This window comes from Callithrix jacchus, chromosome 3 (assembly GCF_049354715.1).
Source record: "Callithrix jacchus isolate 240 chromosome 3, calJac240_pri, whole genome shotgun sequence".
Taxonomy (NCBI): Eukaryota; Metazoa; Chordata; class Mammalia; order Primates; family Cebidae; genus Callithrix; species Callithrix jacchus.
This window is the reverse complement of record NC_133504.1, coordinates 114,989,290-115,007,745: the sequence shown is the minus strand read 5'-3', so window position 1 is coordinate 115,007,745 and position 18,456 is coordinate 114,989,290. Positions and strand designations below refer to the sequence as shown.

Below are 18,456 nucleotides of genomic sequence, written 5' to 3'. Positions count from 1 at the left end.
TCTTATGGTAATTCTATTTAATTTTTTTTTAGGAACTGTCATACTGTTTTCCATAGTGGCTGCACCATTTCACATTTCCACCAACAGTGCCCAAGGGTTCCAGTTTCTCCGAATCCTCTGATACTTTTTCTGTTTTTTAGGTAATAGCCATCCTAATCAACATGGAGTGATATCTCATTGTAGCTCTGATTGCCTTTCCTTAATAATTAGTGATGTTGAGAATCTTTTCATGTGCTTGTTGGTGATTTGTATATCTTCTTTGGAGAAATGTCTATTCAAGTCCTTTGCCTACTTTTAAATAAGGTTTTTGTTGTTGTAGTTGTAGGAGTTCTTTGCAGATTCTGAATATTAACCTATCAGATCTATGACTTGCAAATATTTTCTTCCATTCTGTAGGTTTCCTTTTTCACTCTGTTGATTGTGTTCTTTGATGCACTGAAGTTTTTAAATTTTGATGTAGTCCAGTTTACTTGTTTTGACTTTTATTGTCTGTGTTTGTGCTTTTGGTGTCATATCCAATAAATTATTGCCAAATCCAATGTTATGAAGCTTTTCCTCTATATTTTAAGAGCTTTATAGTTTTAGCTATAAAACTTACATTTTAGGTCTTTGATATACTTTGAGTTAATTTTTGTGTAGGGTGTAAGGTAAATGCCCAGCTTCATTCTCTTGCATGTAAATATCCAGTCTTCTTCACAGCATTTGTTGAAGAGACTGTCCTTTCCGCCATTGAATGGTCTTGGCACCTCTGTTGAAGACCAGTTGACCACATATATAAGAGATTTTTTGTCTTTTTCTTTTTCTTTTTGGCTACTTTACTCCATTGGTCTATGTGTCTGTCTTTATGCCAGTAACATATTATTTGGATTATTGAAGTTTTGTAAAAAGTTTTGAAATCAGGAAGTTTGAGACCTCCAACTTTGCTTTTTTTTCCCCAAGATTGTTTTGGCAATTTAGGGCTTACTGAGATTCTATACCAGTTTTAGGAATTTTTTAGTTCTGCCAAAAGTGCTATTGAGATTTTGATAGGGCTTGCAGTAAATCTGTATCTAACTTTAATTAGTATTTTCATCTTAATGATATTAAGTCTTCCAATCCATAAATATGGCATATGTTTTCACTTATTTGTCTTCCTTAATTTCTCAGCAGCATTTTGTAGTTTTCCGTTTACAAGTCTTTTGCCTCATTGATTAAATTTACTGGGTAAGGATTTTGAAAGATTGTTGTCTAGTAAAAATATATCATGAGGCAGCTGGGTGTGGTAGCTCACACCTGTAATCCCAGCACTTTGGGAGGCTGAGGTGGGTGCATCACTTGAGGTCAGGAGTTCAAGACCAGCCTGACCAACATGGTGAAACCCTATCTCTACTAAATATACAAAAATAAGTCAGGCATGGTGGTTCGTGTCTGTAATCCCAGCTACTCAGGAGGCAGAAGAATTGCTTGAACCTGGGAGGCGGAGGTTGCAATGAGCCGAGATCGCACCACTGCACTCCTGTCTTGGTGACACGGCCAAACTGTCTCAAAAAAGATAATTATGAGCCACAAATTCAAGCCACATGTGTAATTTTAATGTAGCCACATTAAAAAGGTAGAAAGAAACAAAATAACTTTAATAATAAAATTTTTTAAATCAATATATCCAAAATATTATCTTTTCAATGTAAAATCAGTATAAAATTATTAATACATTTTATACTTTTTTCATACTATGTGTAAAAATTCCATGTTCCCACTTACAGCACAATCAGCAGGCTTAATTCAGATTAACGACAAGTGCTTGTAGCCACACCTGGCTAATGGCTGTCATATAAGACAGCACAGTGTTGAAGTATGAATAGTTCAAAGAAATGGTAGGGGATATTCCAGGCAGAGAAAAGAGTGTGAGTACAGTTTTTGCACTTGGCATTCAGGGAAGTATTTGGAATATCTGAAGTGAAAGTAAGGAAGCGTGGGAGATGAAGCTGAAATGCCATGCAGTGGGCAGCCGATGTGGGTAGGTGGGTGTCTTGAGTGCCATGCAGACAGAGCTAGGAGGTAGGTGAGGGGAGCCACAGAAAGGTTTTACGTAGCACAGTACTGTGATCGAGGTTGCACTGCAGAAAGACCACTCTAGAAGACAGTGGGGAATGATTACATTGGGGGTGCATAGAGTTAAGACTGAAGGCATGAAGATCAGTCAGGACACTAAGAATCTGTTGAGCCGGGTGCAGTGGCTTATGCCTGTAATCCCAGCACTTTAGGAGGCCAAGGGTGGGTGGATCACAAGATCAGGAGATGGAGACCATCCTGGCCAACACAGTGAAACCCCACTTCTACTAAAAATACCACACAAAAAAAAAAAATTAGCTGGCTGTGGTGGTGCATGCCTGTAGTCCCAGATACTCAGGAGTCTGAGGCAGGGGAATCGCTTGAACCCAGGAGGTTCAATGCTGAGGCTGCAGTTAGCTGAGATCACACTATTACACTCCAGCTTGGGAGACAGAGTGAGACTCCGTTTCAAAAAAAAAAAAAGTCTAGGCCAAAAATAACAGGTGAGCTATATGGTTCAATATAGTAAAATCTATGTCAGTAGAAACAGTTGGCCAGGAAAGGTAAGAAAAGAAAAGGGCTCAGGATAGAATCCTAGTGAACCACTATTTATAAACACAGCAAAGGAAAAGAAGCCAGTGGTGTGAACTGAGGAGGAAAAACGAGAGAAGTGGAAGAATCAGCAGTGTTGGAAAGCAGGATTTGCAATATCAAAAACGTTAAAGAAAGGCCAGGAAAGAAGGGGAATAAAGAGCTCGCTGTATACAAAGGTCATGGCTGACATTTGCTGAGGCCTTTTCAATGAGTGATGGGAACAGACCTTGCACAGAGGTGAGTTTAAGAACAAGGTGGAGGAGACAAGCATAGAATGCATATGTAAGTTCGTTTTTCTAGACACTTGGCAGTAAAGAAGAGAGTAATAGAGAAGCAATGTCGAGTGTGTGCTTTCTTAGGGCGGGAGGGTTAGACAACATGGGATCAGATGAGCAGATGGTTGGGCTTAGAGCAGAGGGACAGCTTTTCCTTGGAGACTAGAAGGAAATGAGGATGGGGGCAGATACAGCTTACAGAGTGAGCTAGTAAAGTGAGGGAGGGTGCCATGAAGGGAAGGTCGGGTGTCTGCTGGGCAAGCAGAGTGGGAATTTGGTAGAGAGTTGGGAAAAAGTGAAGAAGGCCTCCAAAGGTTGTTGAGAAAAATGAGACAGGAAGCTGATCAAGAACATTTAAAAGGTTGTCCGGCCAAATTAAGGGCCCAACTAAGAATGGTTGCCAGAAGCTTAAACTGGCTTAGTCTGCACAGTTGTGGTTACACAACCTCCCTCAGCAGTCTGATGGACTATCCACATGGAAGTTGCAGGGTGGGTTTAATGGGAGGACAAAGGATCCAGGTACTTGAGCAAATATGACTAGAAGAAAGCTAATATGATATAGACAGTGGAAGAATCAAGGGAACCAAGGTTTTGAAGAAGTTGAAGAGAAAATCTGTTTTGTTAGGGAATGAGAATCAAGGAAGTAATGGTCATTGTGCCCCGAGAGAGATCCAGGACTTGAGACCTATGGTTGTGAAGGAGTTTCCGAAGATAAGCTCCAAGATGAGGCCACAGGATTATAGTGGAGGGTCAGCAGCTGCTGGAAATGAGGAGGATGAAGTATTATGGACAGGACTTCCAAAGGGGGTTGAAATCACAAGGCTGCATCCAGATTTAGCTGGAGAAGATTGTGAGCTGGGTGCCCAAGGAGACTTCCTGAAGAAAGACAAGCAGCAGCTTTCAAATGTCAATGAAAAGTTAGAAGATTCTAAAAACAAACTAGCAGCTCTAAGATGTAGACCATCACCACCAAAATTCCTGGATTCTGGCCAGCATTGCAGACCTTGGAGTAGAAGTTGCTTCTGTGAGAGAGGATAGAAAGAAGACAGAAAGTGTGATATGTTAATGCTACCTACAAAAACTGTGTGTGAGAGAGAGGCATGGTGAGGTATGTGGTCTGGTATGGTCAGGAGGGCTTCATGGAGAAGGTGGCAGCAAACAAGGCCCTGGAAAAAAGGTGATTTTGCAGAGACCTCCACTTGAATAATAGCCTAAGAAAAGGTGTAGATATGGGGGTGAGCCTAGCAAAATACTTGGCACTTAGATAAGGTTGCATTCTGGTCAGGCACAGTGCCTCAGGCCTGCAATCTTAGTACTTTGGAAGGCCGAGGTGGGTGGATCACTTGAGCCCAAGGGTTTCAGACCAGCCCGGGCAACATGGAAAAATCCTATCTCTACAGGAAATACAAAAAATTAGCTGGGTATGGTGGTGTGCACCTATAGTCCCAGCTGCTGAGGTGGGAGGATCACCTGAGCCTGGGGCGGGGCCGGGGGGGCGGAGTCAAGGCTTCAGTAAGTCATGATTGTGCCACTGCACTCCAGCCTGGGTGATAGAACAAGAACCTGTGGAGAAAATGCAGGCATTAGGAGGGAGCAAAGAACAAGAAAAGATTCATTCTTGAAGTTAGAAATTTACAATGATTCTCACATCTATACATTTCTCAAAAAAAAAAAAAACCAACAAAAAACATAGAGTTTGTCTACAGGACAAAACCACAGTCTTGTGAAAATGACCCAGGTTTGGCAGTATAAAACCTGGGTTTGAATGTACATGGATTGAAAGAATCAATACTGTTAAAATGTCCATACGACCCAAAGCAATCTACAAGCTCAATACAATCCTTATCAAAATACTAGTGACCTTTTTCACAGAAATAGAAAGGACAGTCCTAAAATGTATATGAAATCACAAAAGGCACAGAATTGCCAAAGCTATCCTGAGCAAAAAGAACAAAACTGAGGAATCACATTGCCTGACTTAAAATTATACTACAGAGCTGTAGTAACCAACACAGCATGGTACTGGCATAAAAAACCAACATATAGTCCAATGGAACAGAATAGAGAACCTAGAAACAAATCCACACATCTGCAGTGAACTCATTTTAGACAAAGGTGCCAAAAGCATACATTAGGTAAAGGACAGTCTCTTCAATAAATGGTGCCAGGAAAACTAGATATCCATATGCAGAAGAATGAAACTAGAATCCTATCTCACACTTTATAAAAAATCAAAATGGATTACAGACTTAAATCTAAGACCTCAGACTATCAAAGTACTATAAGAAAACATTGGGAAACTTTCCAGTATATTGGACTGAGCAACGCTTTTTTTTTTTTTTTTTTTTTTTTTTTGAGATGGAGTTTCACTCTTGTCACCCAGGCTGGAGTGTAATGGCACAATCTCAGCTCACTGTAACCTCTGCCTTCCAGGTTCAAGTGATTCTCCTGCCTCAGCCTCCCAAGTAGCTGGGATTACAGCCATGCACCACCACACTTGGCTAATTTTGTATTTTTAGTAGAGATAGGGTTTCACCATGTTGGCCAGGCTGGTCTCAAACTCCTGACCTCAGGTGATCTGCCTAAAATCCCAGCCTCTTAAAGTGCTAGGATTATAGGTATGAGCCACTCTTCCCATCCAGATTTCTTGAGTACTACCCCGCAAGCACAGGCAACCAAAGCAAAAGTGGACAAATGGGATCACGTCAAGTTTAAAAACTTCTGCATAACACAGGAAACAGTCAATAAAGTGAATATGCAACCCACAGAATGGGAGAAAATATTTGCAAACTATCCATTTGGCAAATGATTAATAACCAGAATATCTAAGAATCTAAAACAACTCTATAGGAAAAAATCTAATATCTGATATTAAAATGGGCAAAAGATCTGAACAGCATTTATCAAAAGAAGACATACAAATGACCAACAGGTAGATGATAAAATGCCCCACATCACTGATCATCAGTGAAATGCAAATCAAAGCTACAATGACATATTACTTCACCCCAATTAAAATGGCTTTTATCCAGAAGACAGGCAATAACAAATATTGGTGAGGATATGGAGGTCCTGGTAGAGCTTAAAATCGCTGGGCTCACACTAGGGTGGGTGTACTATCCAGACCAGCCAGTTCTGGCACTCCACCTCCCTGGTACAAACCTTGATCAGATAGTGGGCATGAGACCCAAATGAAGCCAGAGTTGTCTTTATGAACAATATATAGAAACTGTGAGAGGGGCTCTCTTCCCTTTGTATATCACAAGTAGTGGAGATGTAGGCTTTGTGCTGACAGGGGTTACCTTTCTCACCACGTAAGGGATATGGAGAAAAGAGAACCCTCATACACTGCTGGGAGAAATGGAAATTATTAATAATATAATTGAGGACTCTGAGCAAAAGGTATAATTTTTCTATGATTTCTTACAACTGTATATTAATCGATAACTACTTTAAAATTAATAGTTTAAAAATGTGAAGTGGTTGAAGCATTGCATTCAAGGTTTATTCACCAATTCATTTGTAGAATATTCCAGAAATATTTATTGTATATAAATATTTATAGTGTTTCTATATTTGTTATATATATTTATATTATATGTTTATATAAAATAAATATATAAATAAATTTATATTAAATTATATTTAATTTTATATTTAAAATAATATAAAATCATAAATATGTGTATATGATTTATTGGGTATCACTGCTAGGTACATACCCAAAAGAAAGGAAAATAAGTAGTATATGGAAGATACCTGCACTCCTGTGTTTATTGCAGCACTGTTCACAAGCCATAAAAAGAATGGGATCCTGTCATTTGCAACATGAATGGAACTTGAGATCATTTTGTTAAATGAAATATGCCAGGCACAGAAAGACAAACTTTACATGTTCTCATGTATTTGTGGGAGCTAAAAATTAAAACGGCTGAACTCATGCATATAGAGAGGAGGACAATGGTTACCAGGGAAGGGAAGGGTGGTTAGGAAGGACAGTGCAGCAGGGGAGAAGTGGGGATGGTTAATGAGGACAAAAATATAGTTAGAATGTATAAAATATATTATTTGATTGCACAGCAAGGTGACTACAATCAACAATAATTTATTGTACATTATAAAATAACTAAAGGAGTATAACTGGATTGTTTGTAACACAAAGAATAATAAATGCTTGAAGTGATGGATGTCCCATTTGCCCTGATGTGATTATTACGCATTCCATGCCTGTATCAAAATATCTCATGTATCCCATAAACATGTATACTATGTCCCCACAAAAATTAAAAACAAACAATAAAAAAAAGACCTGGGCTTGAAGTCTGGTCCTCCCACTCTGAATCAGCAGGTCTGAGTATGCGTGATTTGGGGACAAATGAGTCTCAGATCTTCAGTTTCATCCTATATACTGTGGGAAGTAAGACAGATCTATGCTGGTAATCCTCTCCATGCAAACTACCTAATAATCTCAACATCAGTATTTTTATGTTCAAAATGGAGATAATACTATACATTTCACAGGAATAGAACTCTGTAGAGTTTGGTACCTAAGAAGTGTGAACCATGTATTTTATTATTATTTTTCATCATTCTAGAGAGATGGACTGAATGCAGTTATAAAAACTTGCCTGGCCAGAAAGCCAGGCCTGGGCGTCCCAGACTGTGAGGAGAGGCGTAACTGGGTAGGCCTGAGGGATTCAGACTGTGAAGGGCCAGGATTGGCATGCTTTGAAGGGAACTGTGAAAAAAATCATCTGCTTTGGTTTTTCAGAGTTAATCATTAGAGGCAACTCCTGTGGCACAAAAAAGGAATCAGCTCTGCGGTTCTTGTGAATTTAAAAGGGAAGGAGGTTGCCTCTTGGCTGAGGGGCATGGAGAAAAACTTCCAAGTTTGAACAATCTTTGTGCTCCCGGTGTGAGAAAATCACTCACGGGCTTTATATTAGAATAATTCCAGTGGAGCATAAAGTTGGAAAGTTAGCCTCCAAGATTACAGGAAGATTGGTTTTGAGAAACGGCAACATCATGGCTTAGAAGAAAATTAGTCTTCTCTGCTTCCTCCAGTCCCAGGAGGGTTGGTGCCCCTCTTTCTGTATTAAATGGATTGGAAAAATTCCCCATTGAGAATTTATATAACAGTGGATGATGGGAGACCTGGTCCTCTAAAATGAATGCTTCTGTTGCTTTAGATAAGAAAAAGAGTGAAGGGTTTTCCTTTAACAAAGACACCAGCCTTATTGCTTAAGACCCTTCCCACATTTCCCAGTGACTCTTAACAGAGTGCTGCAATTTGGCAGCAGAAAACTGGGCTCTGGAGATGGCCAGATTTGAAGGCTGTTAGTTCATGATTCATAAGATAGTTAAGAAGGTCTACTTTATGAAAACCCCACTGACATACTGAAACCTACCCAAACCTATCTTTTTGGCCAGCAATATGCCCCTTGTATCTTTCCAAACAATCTTGAGTTTCAATCTATCAACATTCTTTCACTCAATGTATATTTATCAAGCCTCCTCTAGAAGTTAAGCACTGAGCCCTGCTCCATAGACAGAGGAGTTTATGGCTTTAGATCAGGGAATTCACAGTTTAGAAGGGGAGGCAGACATTAATCAAATAATCACTAAAAGAGGTATATATTACAAACTCTAATAAATGTTCTGGAAGTCATGAATCATCCTCTTTTAAGACCCAGTCATGACATGTCAACATTCGTTAATACGCACACCCCATCCACCTTTGACCAGGCTGAAGTCCAGTGGCGCCATCATAGCTCACTACAGCCTCAACCTCCTGAGCTCAAGTGATCCTCCCACCTCAGTCTCCTTAGTAGCTGGGACTATAGGCATGTGTTACCACACCTAGCTAATTAAAAAGAATGTTTTTTGTAGAGTCGGGGGTCTCACTATATTGCCTAAGGTGGTCTTGAACTCCTGGGCTCAGGCGATCCTTCTACCTAGGCCTCCCAAAAGTGTTGGGATTACAGGCACGAATCACTGCATCTGGCTAGAAACGAGGTCTATAAACCTAACCAAACTCCTCTCCACTCTCTCTGGCTGCTCCCAAATCTTAGGTCTCTCAAATAAATGAACATTCCCTATTATTATGACAGAAGACAGCATTAATGAAGTTTTCACCCACAAACTCTTCCAGCTCTCCAGTTCCCCTCCCCCCACAAACACCCACCCCATTTTCTTTTAGGATAGTTATTTTGGTCTCCGAGGGCAGATAAATGCGGAGAAGTTCTTATTTATTTCTCTGCATTAGCTGCTGTTATTCTTTCTGTTTCAATGACCTCTTTCTCTTCCTGCTGTGTCAATTACCACAGACTGCTCTTAAAAGGCAAAGGCCCCCCCGTTGTTCTCTAGCTGGGAGGGGGAATTTGTAAATAGAGTTCAGGAATGTCAAAAGGGTGACCCAGATTTGCAGCACCAGAAGGAAAACTGGTTCATTATAAGTATCCTAAGCAATCACTCAAATGTAGCCTACGCTTGATGTGGGGAACAGGTGTGCAGAAAGGTTAATTTCAAAGAAATGCACATCCTTAAGGAGAAGTCATTACTTGATAACTTCAAGGCCAAGCAAATGTTTATCCCAAGTTCTCAAATTAGAAACCATCTCTTTAATGCTTGACCATTAATTTCCAACCAAGGGAAGTGCAGAATTGATTTTTCTACAGAATGGAAATCAGATTAACTCTCCAAGAGGAGAAAAGTTATCCAAATAGAAATAGGCCTGCTTCTCTCCTGTTTCTTAAAAGCTTTGGTGCTTACCAACATTTTTTAATCCCTTCTGAAGACTTGTAGGTAATAGACAAAGACATTGTGGAAAGGCGATGTATCATAGACTTTCACAGCTGAAAGTGAAGTTAGAAATCTAGTCCTACTCCCTCATGTTACAGTTTGGGAAACAGAGGCAGAAGGTGGTGACATGATTTGGCTAACAATACGTGGCAGAGAAGGCACTATCGCCCACCTCCTTGACTCCCAGGTGTCATGGAGACACTACTTCCAGCAGTGAGGATAAAGTGAGCTCCCTAGTAGCTTTTGATTGCTACCACCCAAGGCTCCCCTCCAGTCTAGAACCCTGGTTCTGTAACTCTTCCCTGGTGTGATCTACAAGGAGGTATGTGGTTGTTCAGTCCGATTTTCTCCCTTTTTCTCTACACTGCAGCCTTTCTTGAGGAATCACTCCATGTGGTCCTGGTAGGGCTTAAAATCGCTGGGCTCACACTAGGGTGGGTGTACTATCCAGACCAGCCAGTTCTGGCACTCCACCTCCCTGGTTCAGACCTCGATCAGATAGTGGGCATAAGACCCAAATGAAGTCCGGTCCTAGGAGCTTCGGGAACCGCGGCTTGGGTGCAGACATGGCCAAGTCCAAGAACCACACCACACACAACCAGTCCCGAAAATGGCACAGAAATGGTATCAAGAAACCCCAATCACAAAGATACGAGTCTCTTAAGGGGGTGGACCCCAAGTTCCTGAGGAACATGCGCTTTGCCAAGAAGCACAACAAGAAGGGCCTAAAGAAGATGCAGGCCAACAATGCCAAGGCCATGAGTGCACGAGCTGAGGCCATCAAGGCCCTCATAAAGCCCAAGGAGGTTAAGCCCAAGATCCCAAAGGGTGTCAGCCGCAAGCTCGATCGACTTGCCTACATTGCCCACCCCAAGCTTGGGAAGCGTGCTCGGGCACGCATTGCCAAGGGGCTCAGGTTCTGCCGGCCAAAGGTCAAGGTCAAGGCCAAGGCCAAGGATCAAACCAAGGCCCAGGCTTCAGCTCCAGTTTCAGTTCCAGCTCAGGCTCTCAAAGGTGCCCAGGCCCCTACAAAGTCTTCAGAATAGATATCTTTGTCTGCCAATGTAAGGACAGAAGGACTGGTGTAACTCCCCTGGGGCTGCCATCTGCATGGGGCTGGGGTCCTCCTGTGCTATTTGTACAAATAAACCTGAGGCAGGATTAAAAAAAAAAAAAAAAAAAAGAAGACCCAAATGAAGCCAGTTGTCTTTATGAACAATATATAGATATTGTGAGAGGGTCTCTCTTCCCTTTGTGTATCACAAGTAGTGGAGATGTAGGCTTTGTGCTGACAGGGGTTATCTTTCTCACCACGTAAAGAGAACCTGCTTGAAAAGATGCCAACACACCATGCTCAATGAATGTTACCCATTATAATGTCTATATTCTGCTTTTATGGAAGTAGCCAGGTCTCTGCAGACTAATGGGGAGGTGGGGCAGGGGAGCAAAATCAAAATCAAAACTCAGGTTTTTGTTATAAGTAGCAGTGCTCTCTACTTTGGGGAAAACCCTGTTTTGTGGGAAAAAGATGGGCTCACTAGGCTGAGACTTGGGTTGGAATCCATTTTCCACTGCTTACCAGCTGTGCTTGGCAAATGTAATTACTTAGCGCCCTGGGCTGATGTGAAGATTGAGAGAGTTCTAAATACATGATTCTGTGCCCAGCTCAAGTAAATGCCAGACCTTTTCAATCAGCAGCAGTACCTACCAGGAAAGGCCTGTTAAAACTGATGAAACAATGTACCAGAAAAAGTGGAAAGCTAATTTGCTTTTTCTCTGTAATCTACATTTGTTTAAAAGATTTGGGACATTTATCCATAGATCAAATAGTTAAGTGTCTGTGCACAGTCCCTCTTATGCTTATTTATACAATTATTTGAAGATGCTGACATCTTCAGCATGTGATGAATATCCCTACCGATTAATCAGAGGTTACACTTGGGGATGCTGCTACCACAGCAGGAAAGGGGTGGGGGGGGAGTGTGTGTCTGTGTGTATACATGTGCATACACTATTGGCTGAAACTTCATGTGTGTCTGTGTGTGTACATGTGCATACACTATTGGCTGAAACTTCATGTGTGTCTGTGTGTGTACATGTGCATACACTATTGGCTGAAACTTCATGTGTGTCTGTGTGTGTACATGTGCATACACTATTGGCTGAAACTTCATGACAATTCCAAAAGAAGTCTCCACTGTGGCAGAGGTGTCAACAAATGGCTTCACAGTCACTCTTAGGTGAATCCAAATATGGCCAGGAGTTAAGTGGTTATCAAAAATGTGTTAACCAGTCATCATCCCTCCCCCATCCCCACTGTTTTTGAGAGAGGGTCTCTGTCGCCCAGGCTGGATCACAGCTCACTACAGCCTCCACCTGAGCGCAAGTGATCCTCCCCTCAGCCTCCTGAGTAGCTGGGACTATAGGCATGTACCACCATGCCTGGCTAATTAAAAAAAAAAAATCATTTTGTAGCGATGGGGTTTCACTATGTTGCACAAACTGGTCTTGAACTCCTGGGCTCAAGCTATCCTCCTGCCTTGGTCTCACAAAGTGTTGTGATTACAGGCATGAGCCATCGAAGCACATCTGGTCACCAGGGATCCCATGGCATCTTCCTATCCTCCAGGATAAGTGAAAATTTTCTGAATCCAAAGAATACATAGGCTCACTGGACTCTCAACAGTTGGATATAGGCAGTTCTGTCACCAACTTTTTCCTGCCCCATACTGTTCAAATGAATAACTACCTCCATTGACTGTATCTCTGATTATACTTATTCTCAAGGGCAGCCTAAGGGTACATCCATCTCACCAAACCCTAAGGGTGGTATAAAGAAGGGAGAAGAGGGCCAGAAGTAATTAAAAAAGCACCACCTCCAGAGACTCTGATACATTTCCTGGCCAACACCTGGCCTCACCCATCCGCTTAGCTCACATTCCTTCCCTTGTTTTAAAATTAAGTCGGTTTTAAAAAAAAGCACAAAATATAAAAGTAAATTGAACAGACCTGGGACTCAGAAAGCATGACTGGTCAATATACATGAAGTAATGACAAGGGAAGAAAATACCACTCTAACTTTCCAAAATGTCACAACGAGTTGTATGAGCCATGAAATCTTTATGTAAGAATAGCCTTAAACAGAGGTTCCAGTCTTGTGCAGGCATATACTGTAATGTCATCCATGTTGAAAACATTAAAGATAGAATTATTTACAAAATCAAATTGACATTTTTCTCCATTTTTTTAAAAAGAAAACTTCTTAAAAGTTGTTTTTCTCTGAAGAAAAACTACTTTCTCTAATTGCCTATTATCTTCATACTTCACAGACAAAAGCAATTTGGGTTTGGCTCATCTTACTTCATTTATATGAAACTTTTCCAAGATTATAAGCCACACAGAGAAATAGCTGCAAGTAGGAAAAAAAAAATCACAATGTACTGAAAAAGGAGAGAAGAGATGCTCTGCTACCAGTGGCAAGTAGTTTTATACACTTACACTCTTAAATAAATCTTTGGGGTTGGCTGGGCTCAGCTGCCACCTAATCTTGTTTCTCATCTTTTGGAAACTATTTTTTTTTTTTTTTTTTTGGTAGAATGATGCCAAATATGCCACTGTCATGTCAGGATAAACATGCAACCACAAAACAAATTCTAACTATAAGAGTGATTAATTAAAAAAAAATACTTGAGGCTGAGCGCAGTGGCTCATGCCTGTAATCCCAACACTTTGGGAGGCTGAGGTGGGTGGGTCACAAGGTCAGGAACTCAAGCCATCCTGGCTAACACAGTGAAACGCTGTCTCTACTAAAAATACAAAAAATTAGGCATGGTGGCACACACCCGTAGTTCCAACTATTCAGGAGGCTGAGGCAGGAGAATTGCTTGAACCCAGGAGATGGAGGTTGCAGTGAGCAGAGATCGCAACATTGCACTCCAGCCTGGGTGATGGTGCAAGACTCCATCTCAAAAAAACAAAACAAAAAAACTTGAAGCCAGACCACTCTGCAGATGGAGTCTTGGGTGGGCTGACACTACTGTTCTGGGTCAAATCCAGAGTGTCAAGTTGTCACTTCAATGAGTAGTGGAACTGACTAACATTAGCAAATGCATAGAAAACGAATGAGCTAGGTGACGATATATATAAGTCTAGATAGTCCATTCCTGAGACTTTCACATATGTACATGCTATTACATTACTCTCTTATTTTTAAGTCACAAAACTATTCTGAGCTATAAAACTGAGTTTGTTATTTTTCTTTTTTGAGACAGGGTCTCTTCACCCAGGCTGGAGTGAAGTGGCACAATCAGTTTACTGCAGCCTTGACCTCTGCAGCACAAAGGAGCCTCCTGCCTCAGCTTCCCAAGTAGCTGGGACCACAGGCAAGCACCAACATGTTGGGCTAATTTTTTTTTATTTTTAGTAAAGACATGGTATCACTATGTTGCCCAGGCTAGTCTTGAACTCCTGGGCTCAAGTGATCCTCTTGCCTCTCCTCCCAAAGTGCTGAGATTACAGGTATGAGCCCCTGCACCAAGCCTGGATAATTTTTTAACTGCAGCATTTATTTATTGAGTAGGGAATCTTGGCAAATAGAATTAAGAGGTTCTTTGCAAACTATTTCACTCAGGCTGAAGAAAATTGACATAACTTATTCCACAGTGTTTATTTTCTAGCTTTTTAACCCTTTTAAGGAATATTGCATAAACTATGAAATTATCATAAACTATGAAAATTATAATCTTCAGATTCTACAGGGACCATTATTTTTTGTTTACCACACTATTCTTAAGACAAATGATAATAAAATCACTTGACAGGAAAACTGGGTGCAAAATGTGTGGCTTTGATTCAGGAGGCTGACTGAAATTAAAGTTTTCTTTCTGAACTTAAACCTCAAAGCTATAGATAATTTAAACAAAGATAGGTGAAAAAATTTCTAGCTATAAAATGAACACAATTTAGTTTTAAAACTCAAACAGAATATTGAAAACATTTACAAATAGAAAAATCTCAATGCATTCTACAGAATAAAAATGCCCAGTCTTCTCTACATACTCAAAGTCAGTGAGCCCATTTTTATTAGTATCTGTTAAAACCCATGCAGATATAGTTGTAGATATAGTTATTTACTCAGGAACAGAGTGACGCCTAAGACACAAAACATAAACTAAATTGTAAGGAGCTATTTTAAAAAAGACTATATAGACATAAAGTAGGATTACACACTTTAATCTGATTGACATGGAGGAAGTAGGGAGGACATGAAAGAAATTTAGTTTTAGCTCTTCTTTATGCATAACCAGATGCTCCTTTTCTAAAAAGTATAATGAGGTTTTAGAAAACACATTTATCAGAATACTTCCGGAAACCATACTTATGTGTAATCCAGGAAATACACTATTTGCAGAATAGGAAAATCATCACTGGCAACAAAAGATTAAAACAAAAATAAAGCACCAGGGTTCTGAGCAGTTCTAAGGTAAGTATATCTGCAGAAATAGTATAAATGCTCTTGACTGGTTGCTATGAAACATGCTAACAAGGACTGGTCCATGTCTTATAATTTTTTTTCTTTAACATGTTTCTTTGGAAAAATGGCAATATTGAGTGGAAGAGAAGCTGTCTTTTTAGACACCCAGCTTATTGGCCTGGGTGAGAACAACTTTGAGAACTGGCATGAAAGCAGAGGTCTCACTGAAGTTGCTGGTGCTAACTATGTGGGTATGCATGGTCAATCCTTCCGAGTAGTTTCGAGTTTCAATGCTCCTTGCAATGTTGTGTAAACCACTGGTGATTGTTGGTGAAAGCTGAAACAAAGATAGAACCAAGAGAAAGAATTAAATTAAGAGAGAATTTCCCATGAGATCCTCTGCAAACATTAAACCCAGATATGTAAGGAGAATTTGAAACAAACATTATAAAAATGTATAAATCATTTAGCATTTCTAGTAATAGTTTCTTGAACCAAGCAACAGTTATCAGGTAGAACCATGACAAAATGATTTACACAAAGAAGTTATTTATGAATTATACGTGTATAAGCCAGGTATTTTCTTATAGAAAAGCAGCCCAATTTCCTTTCCAAGTTAAAATGCTAATGTGTCTCTCCACTTAAGAGAGCCTCAGACCTTTAAAAAAGTCTCCTATGCACATAAAGGAGATTAAAGATTCTTAATCATAATATTTCAAAATAAGGGCCCAAATTTACTAACCTTAACTGCTTTTTATAATCATGTCATCTCTTAAAACTATAAAACCTGTAGTTTTTTGCTATGTCATTACTTGACATAGGTGTCCATACTTTACAGAAGATTTTATTTTGACTTATTTTTTGAGATGAAGTCTTGCTCTGTCACCTGGACTGGAGTGCAGTGGCATGATCTCAGCTCACTGAAACCTCTGCCTCCCAAGTTCAAGCGATTCTCCTGCCTCCTGAGTAGCTCGGTCTACAGGTGTGCGCCACCATGCCCAGTTAATTTTTGTATTTTTAGTAGAGATATGGTTTCGCCTGCTGGCCAGGCTGGACTCAGGCTAGACTCAAACTCCTGACTTCAGGTGATCTGCCCACCTTGGCCTCCCAAAGTGCTGGGATTACAGGTGTGAGCCACCGCACCTGCCCTATTTTGATCTCATTTTAAAAAGTTTTAATATACATTCATCTAGATGTATATGCTAACTGTATCTTTTCTTTTAGGAGATGGGGTCTTACTATGTTGCCCAGGCTGGTCTCAAACTCCTGGGCTCCAGTGATCCTCCCACATCAGCCTCCTGAGTAGCTGGGATTACAGGCATGTCCCACTGTGCCCAGTGAGAAGACTTTACTTTGGCTCGGTCCAAGGACCACACTACTTCCACTGTTATATCAATTTTCTTTAGTTTGGTTCTCATTAGAAAAATGGTTATTTTCATCTGATGGAACTGGGTGTGGGGAATGGGGTAGAGGAATGCTGAAATGGAAACAATGAAAAGAAAGTCCCACTTCTTTTTTCCTCTCCTAGTGCTTTCTTTATAAAACAAGACAGTTTTAGAGAGGAAATGGTGAGGTGGGGATAAGAGAACAAACAGTGAATTGACTCCTTTCTCCTGGCTTCTTCATGGTTGCAGTATATTACCCTGCTCATCTTGTGGCTACATTTGGCTTTGCTTTTGTATAATGGCTATCCTAAAATAAAAGGATAAAGAGTCTTAGACTATAAGAAAGATTACAGATTTAGTCCCTCGAAAACAGAGTATCTGCCTACTCTTTGATTTCTTAATACTGGGCCATATTAAAGGAACAGCAGAAGGTCAGTTACCTTATGGTCAACACAGGTCAGTTTGTATATATACTCTGTTGTAAGAAAGGTTAAAAGTTATCTCTCCCCCCACACACCCAAACCCACACCTACATACAGTCATATCCCCTTATCCCCAATGAGGAGAATTTATGATTCAGGCACAGCAAAGCCCATTCTCTAACTGTCATGACAACTTTGCCCCAAGCATACTAAATGGGAGTGCTGATAAGACATCTGTTTTACTAGTAACTAGGAATAAATGATTATTATAAATCGTTTTTCTCCAAAACTTACTGTCTGTTCCCTAAGTTTATCATACAGAAACTCCAAACGTTTGCTGGCATCATCTAGCTTCCTCCTGGTTTGCTGCAGGAAAGAAAAAAGCAGATGTTATATTGGAACATTAATTTTTATTGTAAGAACTTGCCCTGTTTCATTGCACTAAACCTTATACTTAAGATGTTGAATGGCTTCATTTATAAAGAAATGGAGACACCTACAACTAAGAAACTTGAACAGATTATTAGAAGAGAGATCCATCATCTATCAAGGGTGGTGGTTAGAGGGGAGTGGGCTGAGGAGAGGATGAGACTTACTTCCAGTGTATGAAATGGAGTACTGATTGGATTTCATGTGAACTACACACTCACTGGATAAGGTATACATGCATGTTTGCTTGCATTATATCCACAAGCATCAGGAGGCAGCAGTGGGTCAGTTATCACAGAAAAGAACAGCTAAGTACACTTATTGAAGGTTATGGGCACTAGAAGGCAAACATATAGGCAAACTGTGGAATCTTGTTTTAACCTTTCAAAAATACTACTTAAACACTTAGTTACATTTGTTTAATCCTGCCTTTTTCTAAGCCTTTAAAGCATCAAGAAAAAAAGAAAACTGTCTTCTGGCAACTAAAGATTACTGAGGGAAGTAGTAAAATACATTAAGCCTTTTTTTCCTCTCTACTATAGTACTGTCAGTACAGTCAAAGAAACTATTCTAAAACTAAAACTAACAGTTTTAAAATTACAACATGAGTAACTTAATGATCTACATTACACCACAGACTCACGTTAGTTCAATATTTATTGACTGCTTACTACGTACTAAACCATGGACAAAGTCTTGTATGTCATGCAGCTCATATCCCAGTGGGTGAGAAAAAATACTAAATGAACAATATATTGCATGTCAAATGGCGATAACTGCTATGAAGAAAAGTTAATGGGGAAGCGGGCTAAACATGTTGGGAACTGTGGGTAGTAAAGGCCTGATGGCTAATGGGACATCTGATCAGAGGCTTTGACCTTGGGTGGAAACAAACAATGCAGACATATGGAGGAAGAGTTCCAGGCAGAAGGAGCAGCAAGTGTAAAGTCCCTGATGCTGAAGTGCTCTTGGTGTGTTCCAGGAAGGAATACCAGTGTGTTTGAAGAAGAGAAAGAAAGAGACAGGCCATCAAGAATGCTACATAC

General features: G+C 40.2%; 1 protein-coding gene across 50 annotated transcripts in view; it reads right to left on the bottom strand.

The window, feature by feature from the left end:
- Positions 1–14,917: 14,917 nt before the first annotated feature.
- The window catches only part of SEC31A (SEC31 homolog A, COPII component), a 79,219-nt gene continuing 75,680 nt past the window's right edge, over positions 14,918–18,456 (bottom strand). For all 50 annotated transcript variants that reach the window (XM_078366943.1, XM_078366946.1, XM_078366949.1 and 47 more), the window contains 2 exons: positions 17,276–17,347; positions 14,918–15,511 (listed from right to left, as the gene is read on the bottom strand). In XM_078366943.1, coding sequence (XP_078223069.1) covers positions 15,332–15,511; positions 17,276–17,347 — 252 coding nt within the window. In that variant the 3' untranslated portion in view covers positions 14,918–15,331. The remainder of the gene's footprint in view (positions 15,512–17,275; positions 17,348–18,456) is intronic.